The sequence below is a fragment of the Acomys minous genome, assembly GCF_964271855.1.
Source record: "Acomys minous genome assembly, chromosome: 6".
Taxonomy (NCBI): domain Eukaryota; kingdom Metazoa; phylum Chordata; class Mammalia; order Rodentia; family Muridae; genus Acomys; species Acomys minous.
In genome coordinates, this window is record NC_140487.1 from 44337699 (window position 1) to 44355424 (window position 17726).

At 45.9% G+C, this 17726-nt stretch overlaps 1 protein-coding gene across 4 annotated transcripts in view; it reads right to left on the minus strand.

The window, feature by feature from the left end:
* GNG12 (G protein subunit gamma 12) overlaps positions 1 to 17726 on the minus strand; it is a 115556-nt gene that overhangs the window by 18861 nt on the left and 78969 nt on the right. For 2 of the 4 annotated variants that reach the window (XM_084786078.1, XM_084786079.1), the window contains exon 4: positions 16399 to 16535. The exons of the other annotated variants lie outside the window; for them this stretch is intronic. In XM_084786078.1, the coding sequence (XP_084642204.1) occupies positions 16399 to 16534 (136 nt within the window). In that variant the 5' untranslated portion in view covers position 16535. The remainder of the gene's footprint in view (positions 1 to 16398; positions 16536 to 17726) is intronic. 4 annotated transcript variants of the gene reach the window in all.

Here is a 17726-nt window from a genome sequence, read left to right on the forward strand (position 1 = left end):
TAATGAATGGGGCCACCAAGGTTTCCTGGCACAAGCGTCAGGCCTGCGGGTGCTGATGGGAAGATGAGTGAAGGAGTGTCCCAGGGGGTTGAAGGTGGTTGGTTGTTTGGGGACAGGGCCTCACTCCATAGCCTCGAATGCCTCGGTCTCACAGAGATCTCTGCCTCCTGGATGCTGAGATTAAAGCCATGCGCCACCAAGCCCTCCAGCTCCTGGTATTGCTGAGGCGGGGCCAGAGCGGCAACTTCTCCATGCACCTTCTTGCTGCTCTTGGCTTCTTCTAAAAGCAGCCGCCTCACCTCCTGCCTTTCCAGGCTGAGATGAATAGTAATGACATCATGTACCATTCAAAGGTAAGTTTGGTTGCTCCCTGTCAAACCATACTCCGTCACCCAAACCAAAACCTACCGCTGCAGCGCTGCATGGAGAACACTAAACCCACCTAGAATTCTTGCCACCGGCAGAGCAAGGCTGCCCACAGCATTTGTGAGTGGGCGTTCTCTCAACAAGCAGTTTCCAAAAGGAAGGAACGGGCATCACACAATATGAAACTGGAGAGAGAAGCATTAAGCAGGGACAGGGGCTCTGCTGAGAGAAGCGAGGCGGGCAGTGAAGGTACGACGATGGTTAGAGGTAATATTTGCTGACAGGCACCTGGAGAGGGAAGCATTGGAGGAAAATGGAACCAGTACAGGCCACCCAGTCCTGTGGCTGTGAGGAGAGACAAGATGCTTATCTCCGACACAGAACTATGAGTCGTAGCTGTGGTGAGATAAAGATCGTCCTGAGTTGTCTGAGTAACGTTCTGGACATGCAAATTTATGCTAAATTCAGATTTTATACTTAATTAATTTATTGAAGATACTTTAAAAATACATAATGACGACAACAACAATAATAATGATAAGTATTATTTGCCTCAAAAAATTATTTCCTAGCCTATCAAGGACCTCCTTCTTAAATATTAAGATGGTTAGATGTTCTAGGGTGGCTGGCAGCAGTGTTTCTGAAGAGAAGGCTGGGGAACCAGGGACAGAGTGAAGGTGTGCGAGGAAGTCTTTGTAAGAGCTGAACGGATGAGCTCAGGATTGGGCTTAGGGAAGGCAGAGGAGACACCTGGAAGACACAGACATGGGAAAAGAAACAGCAGGGCGCTTGAACTGAAAGCAGAAACAGAAAAAAAAAAAGGAGATAAAAGAGAAGTTAAGGTATATTTTGTTCACCAGGCATGGTGGCCCATGCTTTTAATTCCAGCTCTTGGGAGACACAGACAAGCTGGGAGGGTGTCACATCACCAAAGGTTTTCGTCCAGTGAATGCTTTCCCAAATGGATCACCCATTAGACAAGGAGGTTAAGATTACAGAAACTATTTAGCTCTGATTCTTATCAAATGCCTGTTAGGGACCAGAACAATAACCTCCTAAATTAAATAGCAGCACTTTTATATAACTTCTTGTGTACGCTGAGGGACATCCTGCTGCAAGTCTAAAGTGCACCTGCCGTGCATGTACTCTCAGTCAGGACTTCTGCGCTGATGGGCAGGAAGCTGATGCTTACTGTGATCCGGCTACAGGCTGTCTTGGCTCCTTCCACGTCGGCACTTTCCCCTTCCAGATCCAGGGAAACCCTCTTCTGAAGCTGTGAACTCTGGAAATAAATGAGAGACGGAATACCGTCTCTGCTAAAGGAGCGGAGGGAAGGGGTAGCAAGGACCAAGCCTAACGGTTACAACAGCAGTCCTGTTACCTACTCATGTCACTGTAGAGTGAACTAAGGTTTCCTCGTCAATAATGCTCCCAGGATTAAATGGGATGATCGAGGTCATGGGAAAGCAGGATTCAGCTGTCTGTGAGCAAACAGGAGCTTCCGCTGGTTGAAGCAGATTCTGTCTGTCCTGAGGTTCTTTTATATTGTGGCTGATTTTTTAAAATATATTTTTAAAATTTTTACTTTTACATATACATTTATATTATTACACATGTATACAATAAACTACATACAACAAGAAGGTCCATGAAACAATTAGGAATTATATAAATGTTACATTCATAGTGTTTTGGCTATTTGTGTTTGGCAACCCTGGAGAAAACCTCTTTCCTATCTTGGTGAGTCTATGATTCTGAAGGTAAATCAGTATTTATCATATCTCATCTCTATCACCCTAAAGACACCGTAACCCCTATACAACTTAAGCTTAATTGTAAAAATAAACTATCTGGTCTTCAACCCCATCAGAGACTTGAGAAGGAATACCGAATAGAGGAGGGCGGTCTTCAGTCAAGGCTATACGAGTAGCTGCATTCCCTTGCTAGAACCCCCGAACAAGCCACTGCTTTTATGAGGAGGACTAGGCAGCATTCTAAGGCTGCATACCTGGTACTTATGCTTTCCTGGGCTAGAGGGAGTTAGCTATACAGGAAGACCATGCCCAGGTGGACGCTGGGAAACAGGCCTGGCTGTCAGCAGGTTCTGCAGGGTGCCCCGTGTCCTTCTCTCCTTTCCTATCCTTGTATTTCTACTCCAGAAAGCTGGATAGAATGCCACCAAGAGACTTTATAACACAAAGTGCCTTCTTAAATATTATCTATATTGGACAGGGTCAATTAATAACTACATTTTGTCTAAATTTCCTTCTTTTGTTAGACTTGTAAGTACATTTTGAATTTAACATGCAAATTTGTGCTAAATTCAGATTTTATGCTTAATTAGTTTATTGAAGATACTTTAAAAATACATAATGACAACAACAGCAATAATAATGGTAAGTATTATTTGCCTCAAAAAATTATTTCCTAGCCTATCAAGGACCTCCTTCTTAAATATTAAGTGTATTCTCACTTTCAATAATTTCACAGGGACAGTCAACAGGAAGTGTCTGTTCTCCCCTTTGCTTGGCTTGGATACTGTGAGGTGTGGCCCCTATGAGAATCATCTTCAAGAAGCATGGCCCCAGTATGGCACTGCTATGAGGCAGAATCTAATGAAAGACCCTTCAGTGATGGGGTATGCCTCCCTTGGAAGGGGCTGATGTAGTTCTCTCAGGATCCTGGCTACTTCCCTTGGAAGCAGGTTGTTATAATACAGCAAGCCTGGCTTCCTGTCTCCCCTGTGATCTCTTTGCATGTATCACTGCTACTGTGATAGATACCACATGTCATGATGGTCTCACTTAACGCCACACACGAAGCACGAAATACCAGACTTCCAGGCTTCAGAACTTTGACTTAAATTTTCTTTATAAAGTACCAAAGGATACTGAAACATAAAAGATAGAATCAAAAACCAAGTGTCTAGAAGTATATTATTACTAAGCCTGCCTTTCAGAGTCACTTAAGAAAATGCCACAATTCATTCAAGTTCCAACCTCACCCTATACCTGTAAACTGAGTACCTGGGACAGGACCTCACTCAGGTGTATTCTGGGAAAGCTGTATGTAATTCTGATGTAGACTCCTCCTTGAAAGCCATATGCCTATAATAGTGGCTCTCACCTTTCCTAATGCTATGACCCTCTAATACAGTTCCTCATGTGATGACCCCCCTCAACCATAAAATCGTTTTTATTGCTTCTTCATAGCTGTAATTTAGCTACTGCCATGAGTGTGGTGCTTCCCTATAGTCTGAGGTGACCCCTGTGAAACGGTCATCCTACCTCCCAGAGGTTGTGACCCACAGGTTACGGGGTGTGTGCTTACCAGAGTAACAGAAAGGCACCTAGGACGCTGTGTCTTCAGGTTTCAAACAGAGCCTCCCCTGCTGCCTGTCTCTAGACACAGCTGTTCTCGAAGACCTGCCCTGGCGCTGCTTTCCCATCTACACGTGCCCCACCACTCCCAAGGGATGCCGCGGAGCCCCAGCTGGGCGCACAGCTGTCTCTAAGTCCAGAACGCTACTCAGACAACTCAGGACGATCTTTATCTCACCACAGCTACGACTCATAGTTCTGTGTCTGAGATAAGCATCTTGTCTCCTCACAGCCACAGGACTGGGTGGCCTGTACTGGTTCCATTTTCCTCCAATGCTTCCCTCTCCAGGTGCCTGTCAGCAACTGCTCATTCATGTCTTGATGAATAGGTACGGGTGCGGGTGGGGGTGGGGCAGTTACAGAAGCAACTCTGGCTTTCTCGAGTTCTCTGATGTCTCATTCTAAGGTTTTTGAACTATGAGACAAGTGGGCTTGGCCCAGAGATCCTGACAGTGGCAAAGCTAACCCAGCAAACATGAGGGTGTTGCCTTGACAGGGGTGCGGTTAGAGCCTGGAGCATCACCCATTTCCCTTCTCTCCCCACAATCTTGCTGAGGGGACACTGAAACCACACTGATAAGGCACATCCATATCCCCATATCCCCGAAACACAGCTCTGGCAGGTTCCTGTCAGTAGGTTGGGTATGTGAATTCTATTTTGATGGCTTATGCCAAGCAGTTAATGGAAATCTGAATTCCACTTGCAGTCTTGCAACCAGAACATTTGCATATTGTTTCTTCAGACCAGGTGCAGTCACAATGATTCGCAGGAGATACATTTGAATGTCCATGGCAGCACTAGTGAAAAGCTGGTTACAAATGGAATCGTCCAACTAAGGACCGAGAGTCACTCAATGGATTTCATGGACACAAAGACTATGGCAAGGAACATGCTTAAACACCTGCAGTGGCAGGGATGGATTATAAACAGAGTTGACTTAAGAGAAGCCAGCCACAAGGATGAAAATGGAGCATGCCTCATATAGCTCCAGGCGCATGCAGAACAGAAACAGGCCAAACTGCTCTCTGCTGTCAGAAGTCAGGACAGTGGGCAGTTAGTTATCAATGGTGATGTGAGGACAGGGACACTGCTTTCCGCCTGGAGGTCCCTGCAGTCAGGATCAGGGACCTTCTATGTGGTGCTAAAAAAGCCGGCACTGGGCTTCTTGCGCTTTGGCGTATTCTCCAACCTTAAATAACCCAGAAGCCTGGTGAAACGTGATGTGGGCCCTTTGTGGGGAGAGGCTCATAGCAGTCCATAGCAGGCACTCGGGGCATCCATGGTTTTCAAGGGGGTCACTGCCTGAGGAGGCAGAGAACATCTGCTCGACTTCCTGCTCCTTAAAGTGCCCCTGCCCCCCGCCCCCAATTTAGCTCCACAACCTGCTCCTGCTTTTTGCTCTGTTCTGTTTTCTTCAGAAGACGCTTCCCTTCCCAGTTTCCTCTCTGTAGGGATCCATGTCTGCTTCAAGGTCATGCCACGCTACATCTCCACCAAATCTCTCTCATCCTTCAGCTAAAATAGCCACGCCCTTCTCCCCGTCACAGCTCTCCAACAGGGGTTGTATGACACCTTGACAGGCACTGAGGGTTTGTAAACAAACCTGAGGGGCCGCTTTCTCTCTGCAGGGTCTTTTTACGTATATATTGCCTATGAGGTTCCTTTTCATCCTTTGCTTTCCTCCTGTGGTTATCTGTCGCTTACTGTCATCTCACTTTAAGGGTTCTGACGGCAGTGTGCCATTTTAGATGTTAGTGAACAAATTCATGTGCAGCATCCATTTAAAATGCCACCTAAATGAGCGAGGAAGAAAAGTTGAAATGCTCAAACAGAAGAAGAAGAAGAAAAAAAAAAAAGGAAAAGAAAACATGGTACGCAATAAAAATGAGATCCCGCTGCCGCCCAAATGTTCACCATGGTGGCCAGTGCTGTGCTGAACGGCTGCAAGGGCAGAGGGGAAGTGAGGCTACTGCACAGCCACAGACAAGGTGAGAGTGAGGGCTGTGTCTTGGCCACCACCCTCACACGAGCCATTGGCTGTTTGTGTACCATGAAGAGCTCTGATGCTGATGAGGAAAGGACTGGGCATCCAAGTCAAGAGTGACTGCTCTGGGAGAACTGCCCGCTGGGATAGCGATGGCAGGCTGACAGCTGTGGTGGTCTCACGGTTCAGGCAGCTGCTGGGAACACTCTCTGTGCTGTCCCTCCCCGGTGGCGTGCCACCTTCCAGTGCTGAAACCGCTTCCTCTCATCTTCATGCCTCTTTAAGCACGGCGCAGTATTAGTATTTTAGACACCAGCATAGGAGAAAACAGAGGGCAGAGACCTGAGGACTTGACCAAGGTCCCGCAGGACAGAAGGTCCTGACTACCAATGAGGTATTCACTCTCTGTTGTGGGTGAGCACTCCCCGATCCCCCACAGCTAGGGCTCTGCAGAGGTTACTGGGGTGATTAGCAAGTGCCCTCCCACCTGTACTGGAGCATGGAGTGGCCCCTTCATCTGGCTGCGATTGGGTGATTACAGTGTTCCCTCATGGACACAGGTCAAACATGGGGGTGTGCAGAGTGGCTGCAGCTATCCTGAGGGAGGGGGGTAGGTGGATGGGGGAGGGGAAGCGAGCTAGTGTCACAGTCTGCTGCAGGCCCCAGGCGTGTGAGCTACGCAGGGTCAAAATGCCTGAAATGAGTTCCTGTCCTGTCTGAGTTCCCTCAGGCAGAACCGTCCAGCAAGCCAGGCTAGACCCAGCCTCTAGACACCGTCATTTAGCTCTGTTTTTCTGAAGCCAGCTCAAGAATTTGCCTTTCCTTCATTTTTAAAAGGAGTGAGCAAGAAATACGCAAAACTATTTATGTGAACAAAACAAAAAGCCCCAATCTTTTCCTTCTAAGCTCACTCCGAATGAGTAGCCCGTGTCCATCGCCTTTGCCCCCGCGGTACCTTCTACCAACTGTTACAAACATGCCATATGCATAGATATGAGTTGTTAAACAAATGAGGCCTATTTGCGTATACTTCTGTGAGTTGCTTTTTCACACAACAATACACACACCATGGGCAATCAGCCTTGTCACGCAGGTGGCTAGCCTATTTTCCTGGTTTTAGTTTTCAATTTGACATATTTAATTTTTTTATAAAAAAATTAAAAATTTTTATAAGAAAGGAGGGAAAATGGGCAGGGGGGGTGCAATGCAACAAAATACTGAGGGTCATTTTGGAAATTAGAAAATTCCTATAGCTGCATACTTTCTCTTCTCCAGATAACCCTGCAAATTAACACAGGGCCAGTTCCAGAAAACTCAATGGAGGGAGGGGATGAGCAGCACCCAATCGCATGCTATTTCCCCGGAGAAGGACTTCTAACTGGTGGTCCAGGCAGGCCAGGAACCAGCACCCAGAAGCGATGCCTGAAGAATTCTAAGCCTCCACAGCCAGTGTCCATTCAGGGGCAGGAGCAATATTCTGGATGTTTCTACTTCTGGAAGCCCAGAAGCCGGTGGTACTGCACAAACAGCGCTTTGCTTCCTTTCTCACCAGTGTGTTCTTTGTAGCTTCTACTGGGCCACCTACATCATGTGACCAACCCTGATGGCTACCCCGTCCCAGGAGAAGTGAATGCTAAAGCCTGACTCATGGGCAAAGACCTAATATCTAGATCACAGCTCAGGTTGAGGGTACTCTCTGCGGCAGTCAGATGGGGAAGGGACCAGACAGCTAGAGAGGGAGTTGGGGGTGTGCTTTCTCCCCAGTGTTTTCTCAAGATCTATAAAGCAGCATTTTGGTGAGAGTCCGCAAGAGGCAAAAGTCTTGATAGCCTCTGCCTCATGTGAGTGACAACTTCTCTATGTGGCCAACAACGGTGAGTTAGTTTCTTTAGGTACCTTGACTGATTGGATCCTCAAAAAGTTTCTCCAGATACATGCTGTAATTCTTTCCATTACACAGATGAGCCCTGCAAGGCACGGGGGTGGGGGGGGTCTGGCTAACGTGTTTTACCTATGGAGTAGCATGTACAGGATTGGGAACCAGGTACCTCTGCTTGCATAGCTCCAAGCTCTCCACACATGGGAGTTTTACTGATGCTAGAGAACGCCGTGTGATTGAGAACAAAGGAACTGCAATACTTTTAAAAGGCAGACAATCTCTTGTGAGGATAAAGAATGCCACACAATCAAGAGTACAGGTAGGACTGGATGGCTCAGCAGCTAAGAGTTAAGTTTTTTTTGTTTTTTGTTTTTTTGTTTTTTTTTTTTTGAGACAGGGTTTCTCTGTGTAGCCTTGACTGTCGTGGACTCACTTTGTAGACCAGGCTGGCCTCGAACTCACAGCGATCTGCCTGCCTCTGCCTCCCGAGTGCTGGGATTAAAGGCATGCGCCACCACGCCCAGCTAAGAGTTAAGTATTACTTGCCTATGGAACCCAAGTCCATTCCTAGCATCCATGTAAGGCAGCTCACATCTCCTGCACCAGGGATCTGATAACTCTGGCCTCTGAGGGCACCAGCACTCACCTGCTATTATAATTTTATAATAATTATAAAATAACAAAACCAACATTTTTTCAAAAGAGCTCAAAAAAAATTTTTTTGACAAAGTCCTGACATTGTGACAGATGCAGACAAGGACATGGATCCGTGTCGTGAGTGGATATAGAGTGAGATACCCTTTACAAGGGATGAGTTAGCCTCACGGGTCTACTGTGCTCAGGGAATGGAAAAGATGTGTGTCAATTTTGGAGGGATAAAGTCTCACTGCTGAGTAGAAAATGGCATGGCATCAAGGTGGGGGTAATTAATCTATGGTTGTCACCACTGTGGGAAGGTGCTCTGGGGCTTAGCTTATTGGGGCTGACTCAGACATACCAAACTCCCCTCTACCCCACCCCCACTTCTTTTGGTCTAGTGCTTGGCAAACATGTAAGCTGACAGAAAAGTAAAACAGAAAGCTCATCAAGTACCAAGTTGGAGAAGGCTGCAGCAGAAAGCCACTTTCCCCTAAAGCTAACATGGCCACAGGCTGCAAGGACACAACCCGCCCTCAGTGGGCTCAAGTGGCTGAGCTCCGCACAGCCGATCTGCCTCTGTTGCTTTGCTATTATAAGTACACAGGGTGGTGAGCCTGGGCTCAGCTGCTGTGTGGCAGGGCTGTAATAAAACTCTCAGGGTGGCCTCTCAGTGGAACTTGCTTGCTGAGTTCTGCAGACTTGGCCTTTATGATGCCAACCCCAGGGACAGTAGCCCTCATGGGTCACCTTTGCCAGGAAACCCATCCATGTGGCAAGAACAGACAATTCTCTGGCAAGAACAGTCTGGGGAGGACAGTCAGGAGCCCCAGGAGACAGAGCAGTGACTGGTGGACGATTAGAAGCTTGGGGACTGGGCTCTAGGTTGAATTCTTGGGTCACTCCAACTGGTTTCTGCTTCTTCGTGTGTAAGGTGATGGGCTGTCTCTCTCAGCGCCACTCAGGTAGGCGTCCGGTGTTCACACCAAGGCTACTAGGTTTGTTTTGCAGATATTTAAATTGGCTTGTAGGGCTGAACATGGCTAAAATCTGTTTAGTTATTAAAGTTGTGGGGCCAGAATTTGAAGCAAAAATTGAAGTGCCCCCTCCTAAAATTCTCCACAGGCTTGAAAAAAATGATGCTTGTACCTAAAATCAAGTCTTAGCTTTCGACATGAGTGCTACTCTATTGCTGACTACTGAAAATCCTACTGTAGCAACCTTTCCCGTGCTACTTACATGTTTACATCACTAATGGAAAGTGTTTGGCAAACTGCAACTAGGTTTTGAAATCTGCTAAAGCAAAGTCTCATTAAAATGCTCATAAAAACATTTGGCAAAATAAATCACTAAAACAATTCTAGGTCCCACTATAAATGATTTTGCTCTAAAGCAACAGGACATTTACAGTCTATAGAGAGCATCAAAGGACAACTGGCACACTGATAGCACAGAGAGTTGTCAAGAAACCCAGGCTCATTGGTGGAGTATGCCTTTAATCCCAGAACTTCAGAGGCAGAGACAGGCAGGGATCTGAGTTTGAAGGAAGCCTGGTCTACAGAGCAAGTGTCAGGACAGCCAGGGCTGCACAGAGAAACCCTGTCTCAAAAAACAAAAACAAAAACAAAAACAAACAAACAAACCAAAAAACAAAACCAAAAAAACCCAAAGGGGGTGCAGAAGAAATAAAGAAATCCAGGGCCAACCAATCCAGACTCAGCTGTCAGTTGGCTGGCTGACTTACACAGGTCCTTGTCATCACTTCCTATTCTGGACATCAGTGTCCCTCACTTATTTCAATCTGAAATGTATACAAACACTAAATTGTCCTTCCCTATGACAAATATTCCTGGAACCTACTGACAAGCACGCGTGAGGACAAACATCTTCACATGAGTCATATCTGTAAGTTTAAGACACACTCAGCCTGTGCGTGCTCTGCTAACATTCTCCACTCCTGGCAGTAACCAGCCATCATTAATAGGTCTTGAAGGTTCAAGAGCTGACTTCATCATAAACCAGTAATTATTTCTAAGGAACTACACAATAGGTTTCTATTTTTTGTTTGTAACAATGAAGCATATTTTCAGTTAGTAATTTTGTTTTGCACTAAATAAAATCCACTGTGCAATAGCTACACACACACACACACACACACACACACACACACACACACACACACACCTTAACCAAGTTCCTAAACTCTCCCTGTATTTCCAGCCTTGACTTCTTCCTAGAGCGCTGGCTACTGATCTAACTTCTAACAGTCTAACACTTCAAATCTCTCTATGTAAGGCTAATCATGGAATAAACTCCTGCTGCCAAAATGCTCTCTCTTGTGGCACATTCCTTTCAGAATTGTAAAAGTCATGAACTCAAGTGCTCAGGCCTGAGGGACTTCTGCCTGACACTTTCCTGGTTAAGATAACACGATTAGACAATTCAGCCATGCATTTACTGAATAGCCCCTACTTAGGAGACCTTCCAGGTAGAGGTGACAGTACAGGCAGCAGCAAGGCAACATCACACCAGTGAGGCAGGGTGTAACTGGGGGTGTGTTCTTCGCTGGAAAGTCACAGAGCAAAGCTACTCTACGCTACACCCAGAAAGGTTGGGGATTTACTTCATAGGATGCCCCCATGGGTCTGAACAGCAGACAAATGAATATCAGAGTTGAGAGGAGTTAGGCTTCTGTTTCTGCAAACCAGGGCAAGTCAGCCGTGGTTGGGAAGCAGACACCTCGCTTCAGGTTTCCAGAGCCTCCTTATGAAAACCACCATGGAACTGGACCTTCGCAATGGCCAGGAGTAGTCAGAGTGGTTATAGAGCCATTGTTTAGATTCTTTCCTGAAAGCATAAAAACTGGGCTCTAGGACTTTAGCTTAGTGATAGCATGCTGGCCTCGCTATACTCAGGGTCCCATGTTCAAGCCAAAGCACCACGTGTCAGACCCCACACACTAATATTTATATCTTTGAACTTAGCAATTCTAACCAACAGGGATAATACGAGATATGTGTATTAAGCCAGTCACTGAAAATAAAATATAAGGATTAAAAAAAGAATCCTCAAACATAGAATGGTATGTGACCGCATGCCAGGTGGACATGTACCACTGAGTGTACAAATTCTGAAGATTTTATTGGTATATAAAATGTATTTAGGGTATGTGTTAAGTAAATGTATATATGTAATTTTATTTCTGTAATCCACATATTACAGTAAGTGGGTAGAATAAGCAAGGTTAACCTGCTAGAGAGAACTATGGATGTTCTTTTACCATTGTTGCTTAAGCACTGAAACAGTGGAAAATAGGACATCTGCATTTTCCCCTCATTCATACGAAGAAATGGTCCATAAATTACAACCAGTGCGCGCACCTAGTCTACTGTTATGTTTCCTTTTGTGAGCCAAGTTTTCCGGGAACACAGGTCATGTGCTTGCTTATCAGTTATCCATAGCTGTTTCCACCCTACAGTGGCAGAACTGAACGGTTGTGACCGAGACCATACGGTCCACAAAGCCTGGCCTATCTACTGTTTCTTCCATCATGGAACAGGTTTGTTGACCCCTGAGCCAGAGTGAGAGAAGACCACCCGAATCATTGTTAGATGTACGTCCGTGTGACTGGATGGTATGTGTAGGCAGGTGCCCCCGAGGCTGAAGAGGCTGCCAGATCACATGGAACAGGCCCTACAGTTGGCTGTTAACCACCTGACACTGTTGCTGGGAACCGAACTCAGGTCCTCTGGAAGAGAAGCAGATGCTCTTAACACTGGGCCACCTCTCCAGCCCCAAGAAATGCTTTTTACTTTAGAAGATTCTGTGTATCTGTTTTTGAAAACTCAAGCTTTGGGGAAGAGTTGGGTTCCTGGCTCCTTGCTTTATTTGAGACAAGGAATCATGTAGCCCAGGCTGACCTCAAACTCCGTAAGTAGCCAACAATGACCTTGAACTCCTGACCTTCTAATCTTCACTGGAAGTGAAGTGCCAGGATTATGGATGTGTTCTGGATTCTGGCTGTTTCTACTGTCTTCTTGTGTAAGGTTAGGTACCTGATGATAATGTGGACTTTTCTTCCAAACTGTTCCTATGTACTACCAAAAAAAAAAAAGAAAGAAAGAAAGAAAAAAAGAAAGAAAGAAAGAGAAAAATATATCAACCTTGGGAGAAAGTTCATCATATTCTATCCTGGGTCCATAAGGAGTTACCTCAAGTGCTATCTCCTGGCATCTGAAGCCTATGTTTCCTGGGCATGAGCAATACACTGTCACAAGCATGGGCTGGGAGTGCATTGGCTTGTCCCAAACAGAAACTGATCACCAAAGGTATGTGTTCCTCCTGAATTGCAGCACTGTTAGATGCTCTAATAGTTGTGTAAGTTGCATGGCACAGAATAAGCTACTTAAACATTCTATATAATTTATGAGACTCAGATGTTAAGAGATCTTTCTGGACAACCATGAGGACTGCAGTTTGGATGCCAGCATCCATGTAACAAGCCAGGTGTTCCGCGCATGAATATGGCTTCATAGAACACAGACAAGGCACAGCTACCACAACATTCACTAATCAACCAACATCAAGAAAGGTTTTAATTTCATGACTCCAGACTCTGTGCTTTTCCTCTGATTAGCTCTAAAACTACCTAGTCTTTCTACTTAATAAATACATATGTGACATGTTCCATAGGCAAGCCACTGAAATGGACACTCACAAGATATTCAGAAATTCTCTCACTCCAAGAACTGGCTTCAAAGAGAAGAGATGCTGGCCCTAACACCCCAGGCACCATGCTTGGGGCTTCTGCTCCAATACCTGTGATTATCATCTGGAGGACAAAGTGGGTCTGACATGACACTTAGGTTCTGAAGAAAATGAAGAGACATTAAATAATAGAGTGGCTAAATGACACATAGACAGCTAACTCCAAGGCAGGGGTGGTGGTAAAACAAACAAACAAGCAAGCAAACAGATCAAAAACATAATCCTTAACTATGATGAAAGATCAGACAGAATGAATTGTATCATCTGGTCTCTCCATTAACAAACAGTTCTCCACTCTTGGGACATACAGTGATTTGGGACAATAACAGGCATTCCCTCTTCATTTTAATAAAAAAAAAAATCAGAGTATTAAAAAGTTTTAGTTAGTTCTCTGTTGCTGCGGTAAAACATCATAACCAAGGTAACTTATGGAAGAAAGTGTTTAATTTGGGGCTCACAGTTCCATAGAGTTACAGCCCATTACCATCATGGCAGAGAGCAGTGCGGTGGCAAGTAGGCAGACATGGCCCTGGAGCACTCACTACCCGGGAGCTCACATCTTGATTCACAAGCACAGGGCAGAGACAGAGAGCTAACTGAAAATGGCATGGACTTTTTGAAACCTCAAAGCCCACTCCCAGGGTCACACCTCTTCCAACACAGCCACATCTTTAAAATTCTTGAAAAATAGTTCCACCAACCAGGAACTAAGCATTCAAATCTATGAGCCTGGGTGTGTGTGTGAGGCGTGGGGGGTGGGGGTGCACATTCTCATTCAGACTACCACTGTGGGTGAGGGGGCTGGAGCGACAGATCAGTGGTCAAGAGGACTGGTGCTCTTCCAAGGGACCCAACCCCCACATGATGGCTAACCACCATCTATAAATTCCAATTCTAGGGCATCCAAAGCCTTCTTCTGGCCTCTGCTGGCACTAGGCACATAAGTGATGCACAGATGTGCATGTGGGCAAAAGACTCACACGCATAGAATAACAAGAAAATATGAAACACTTAAAAAGTGAATTAATTTAAAGTAGATTGAAAAACAAAACAAAACAAAACAAAAACCAGTCCACATCTGACACTAGATGATGCCAGGTATGACAGCTATCGTCAGTGGTGCAGGAACAGCAGGATTTACCAGCAAGGTAGAGGAGCAGTCTGCCTACTTACTAATCATGAAAAACAGAGGCTCCTAAATGCTTAGTTCAAAACTCACAGACTTCATGGAATTCACCACCAATCTGTCATTGGGTGGTCAAGTCCCTGGAGTCACCTTCCTGGTCTCCAGCCCCACAGAAAAGGGGGCACAACTAGTCAAGAATGAGGTTTAAGAGTTCAGACTCAGGCGCGGCATTTACATCCACTTTGTACCTGAAGCCACAGCAAGGTGTTACTAGACACCATCGAAACATCGTAGTACAATTGGACACAACAAAACGTAACACACTTTTGTTAACTGGCAATAGAAACTGCTCACGAGCCATGGCATGAAAGTTTCATGCCGCACAGGCGGACTCTATCTGCTGCCACACAGCCAGAGGCTACAGACAGAGAAGGGGATGGTTGGGTAAGCAGCACAGCAGCCCGGGGCCTCTGTACACAGGCTGCTTCCTGGCGAAATGAAGCGGATTCTTTACGCTCAGCCACCCTGCTTGGATTGGATTCCCCTCCTCCCAAACAAAACTAAAAGACTTCTTAAAAATTCTAATTTGTTTCTAGAGCTTCAAAATCCCAAACAGCAATTTATAGGACTTCTGTTACATATTCCAGATTTAATTAAACAGCGAAGTTAGACATTTTTATGTAACTGTATATTACCTCCAGTGTAGAAATAGGAGGTAAATAACCAGGGAAGCCAGGGTACACATTTTTCAAAAAATAGCGATTGGTTCCCAAGAGATTTGCAAATAACATCTGGATATCAAACAGTTCTCTAGGAAGCAACAAAGGGAGAGACTGGTGTTTATCCGCCGGTAGATAAACTGGCAGATACACTAAAATGTTGGTAGCAATCATGTAATAAGCCACTTTCAGTGAAGAGAAAGACACACAGAGAAAGTAGGAGGAAGGAGGGAAGGGGGAGGGGATGGAGGGGGAGGGGGGGGGAGGGAGGACTGACCCATCTACCCCAGAAGGCACTGTAAAGACAGCTGGGCCCCGGATTGCTGGCCACTTGTATTCCAGACACTACTTTATACAAGATCACCTCGCTCCCCCTTCATGCTCACCCTGCCTGAGCTCTATGCCATTCCCACTGTGATATAAACATAAGCAAAGGCAGGAAGAAGTGACGTCAACCAGAGCTGGCACACTGTAGCTAAGTGGAAGAACAGAACCATACCCTAGCAGCTCCCTGAGCAAGACGGCCCTGGCCAAAGCAGCAGGGCTTTTAGACAGCGGCAAGCACGTCCACGGCACAGACTGCACTCAAACTCTTGGTTTGTTTTTCAGACAGAGTCTCTCTACATAGTTCTAGCTGTTCTGGAACTCAGTATGCAGATGAAGCCCACAGAGCTCTGTCTGCTTCTGAGAGTGCTCAGATTAAAGGCATGAACACTACGCCCAGCTTGCCTTCAAATTCTTAGGTGACCCAGGAACATGTTCCTTCTCCACAGTGCCCTACACTGTGGTCTGGCATTTCTCTTGAGAATCAAATTTCAGATATGCAAAGACGTTTTGAGAAGAACACAATGTAGTCTAGAGCCCCCATGTGCAGCCCAGTGCTGCACAAGGCAGCACAGAGGTGCTCCAGAGTCACGGATGTGCAGCTGCGGCTCATCGGGCAGCTGTGGAGGACTCAGGTGCTGTGAGGGCAAGGTGTATGTATGCGTTACCTCATCTTAGCCTCCCTACAGCCTACAAAGATGCACAAGGCTCCACCCCCAGGAGGAGAGAAAGATTCTTATTCATGTGCTATGCACGTATGTCTCACGTCACAAACATAGTAACATGAACATTTGGGTTCTGCGGCTACGCTTTTCTCGCTCTTCTGCATGTCTTAGCAACCACCTAAGAGGGTATGGAACCCCGCTGGAAACAACAGCCAGAATCAAGTTCGCAGAAGGAAGCACAAATGCAATTTGTTTGGATCTGAGCGGCTGTGTAACCTGCTTCCTCTGTGATGGAGGGGAAACTGCTGCTATTCTTGTGCCACTTTCCACACTTAATTGAAAAATGAACGTTTCAATGATTGTGGGGTGTTCAGAATGGGCTGGACACACAGTAAATGTTTTCCTGTGTGAAATAAAAAAAAAATCATACATTTCCCTGTCAACTGCCCTACAACATAATCACCTTGCTTCTGGGTACATATTCCCAAGGGGTCACAGGCAGCACACAAGACAAGCATTTACAGTCTCTTCTTTGTTATAGTGCTACTTACAGCAGCCAGTTAGAGAGCCAGCCCAGGGGTCCACCAGTGTGAGGACAAGGAGAATATAACAGATACACAATGGAGAATTACTCAGCCACTGAGAAGAACAAGACCATTTGCAGGAAAATGGATGGACTTTCAGCATCCTGTTAAGTGAAGTAAGACAGAGCCAGATAAATGTGGTTTCTCTTATATTTTCTTACGGGGAAAATATATGTACCACCTAAGTAGAAGCAGCACTGTGTGGGAAGAGGATCAGCAAGAGGGAAGGGATGTGGAAAAAGTGGGGTGAACGTCATCAAAATAGAGGGCACACAGGCACGGGAACACCATAACGAAGCACGTTTTTTCTTTTTGTACAATTAATACATGAAAAGAAAAATCTAGTTAAAAATTTAAGCTTGAGAACCAGGCGTGGTGGCGCACGCCTTTAATCCCAGCACTCGGGAGGCAGAGGCTGGTGGATCGATGTGAGTTCGAGACCAGCCTGGTCTACAAAGTGAGTCCAGGACAGCCAAGGCTACACAGAGAAACCCTGTCTTGAAAAACCAATAAAATAAAACAAAATAAAATTTAAAAAAGTTTAAGCTTGAACAAAGGTTAATATCTCCAAAGAAGAAAACAAACTCCATCTTATGTGGGGACTTTTACACACAGATGGAGCAGTGGAATGTGTGAGTCAACTGGCTTCCACAGGGGCCGGTATACAAGACTACCATCTATGTGGCTAGGCCCCCAGCCTTACCAGCTGCTGAACTAAAGAGGACCAGACCTGGTGGTACATGGCCTATGGAGCTTGGGAAGCATCTGACTCCTGTGGGCCTTGTTTCCTCCAGTGGTTAAGGCTGCACTGTGTGGCAAGACAGCAAGGCCCAGGGAAAAGATCACAGGTGCAGATCCTCTGGAGCTAGCATTTCCCAATGGACTTTTCTTTACTTTTATGGTGTGTGTGTGTCGGGGAGGGGGCAGGGAGGAAGGGAGGGGAGAGAGGGGGGGGGGGCAACAAGCAAGAGAGTGAGCAGAGGAAACTATGGCCAAAGGACAATGTGGGGGAAACTGTTTCTCTCTCTTTCCACGTGGGCTCAAGGGATCAAGCTGAGGTCAGATACAGTGCGCTGTTGGGCTGAGCTGAGTCATATTTGCTTCAGATCAACACACTTAATAACTTCTGACAAATGGCTTCATTTCTTTAAATTGCAATTTAGTACTTCTATAAAATGGACAAAATAGTGCCCTCTCCCCATTTTCAGGGTTGGGCTAGGTAAGTTGGATTGGATAAATAATGAGGAAAACAGGCTCTCCGAGAACATGGTCTCCATCTGGTAAAAGGTGTACAG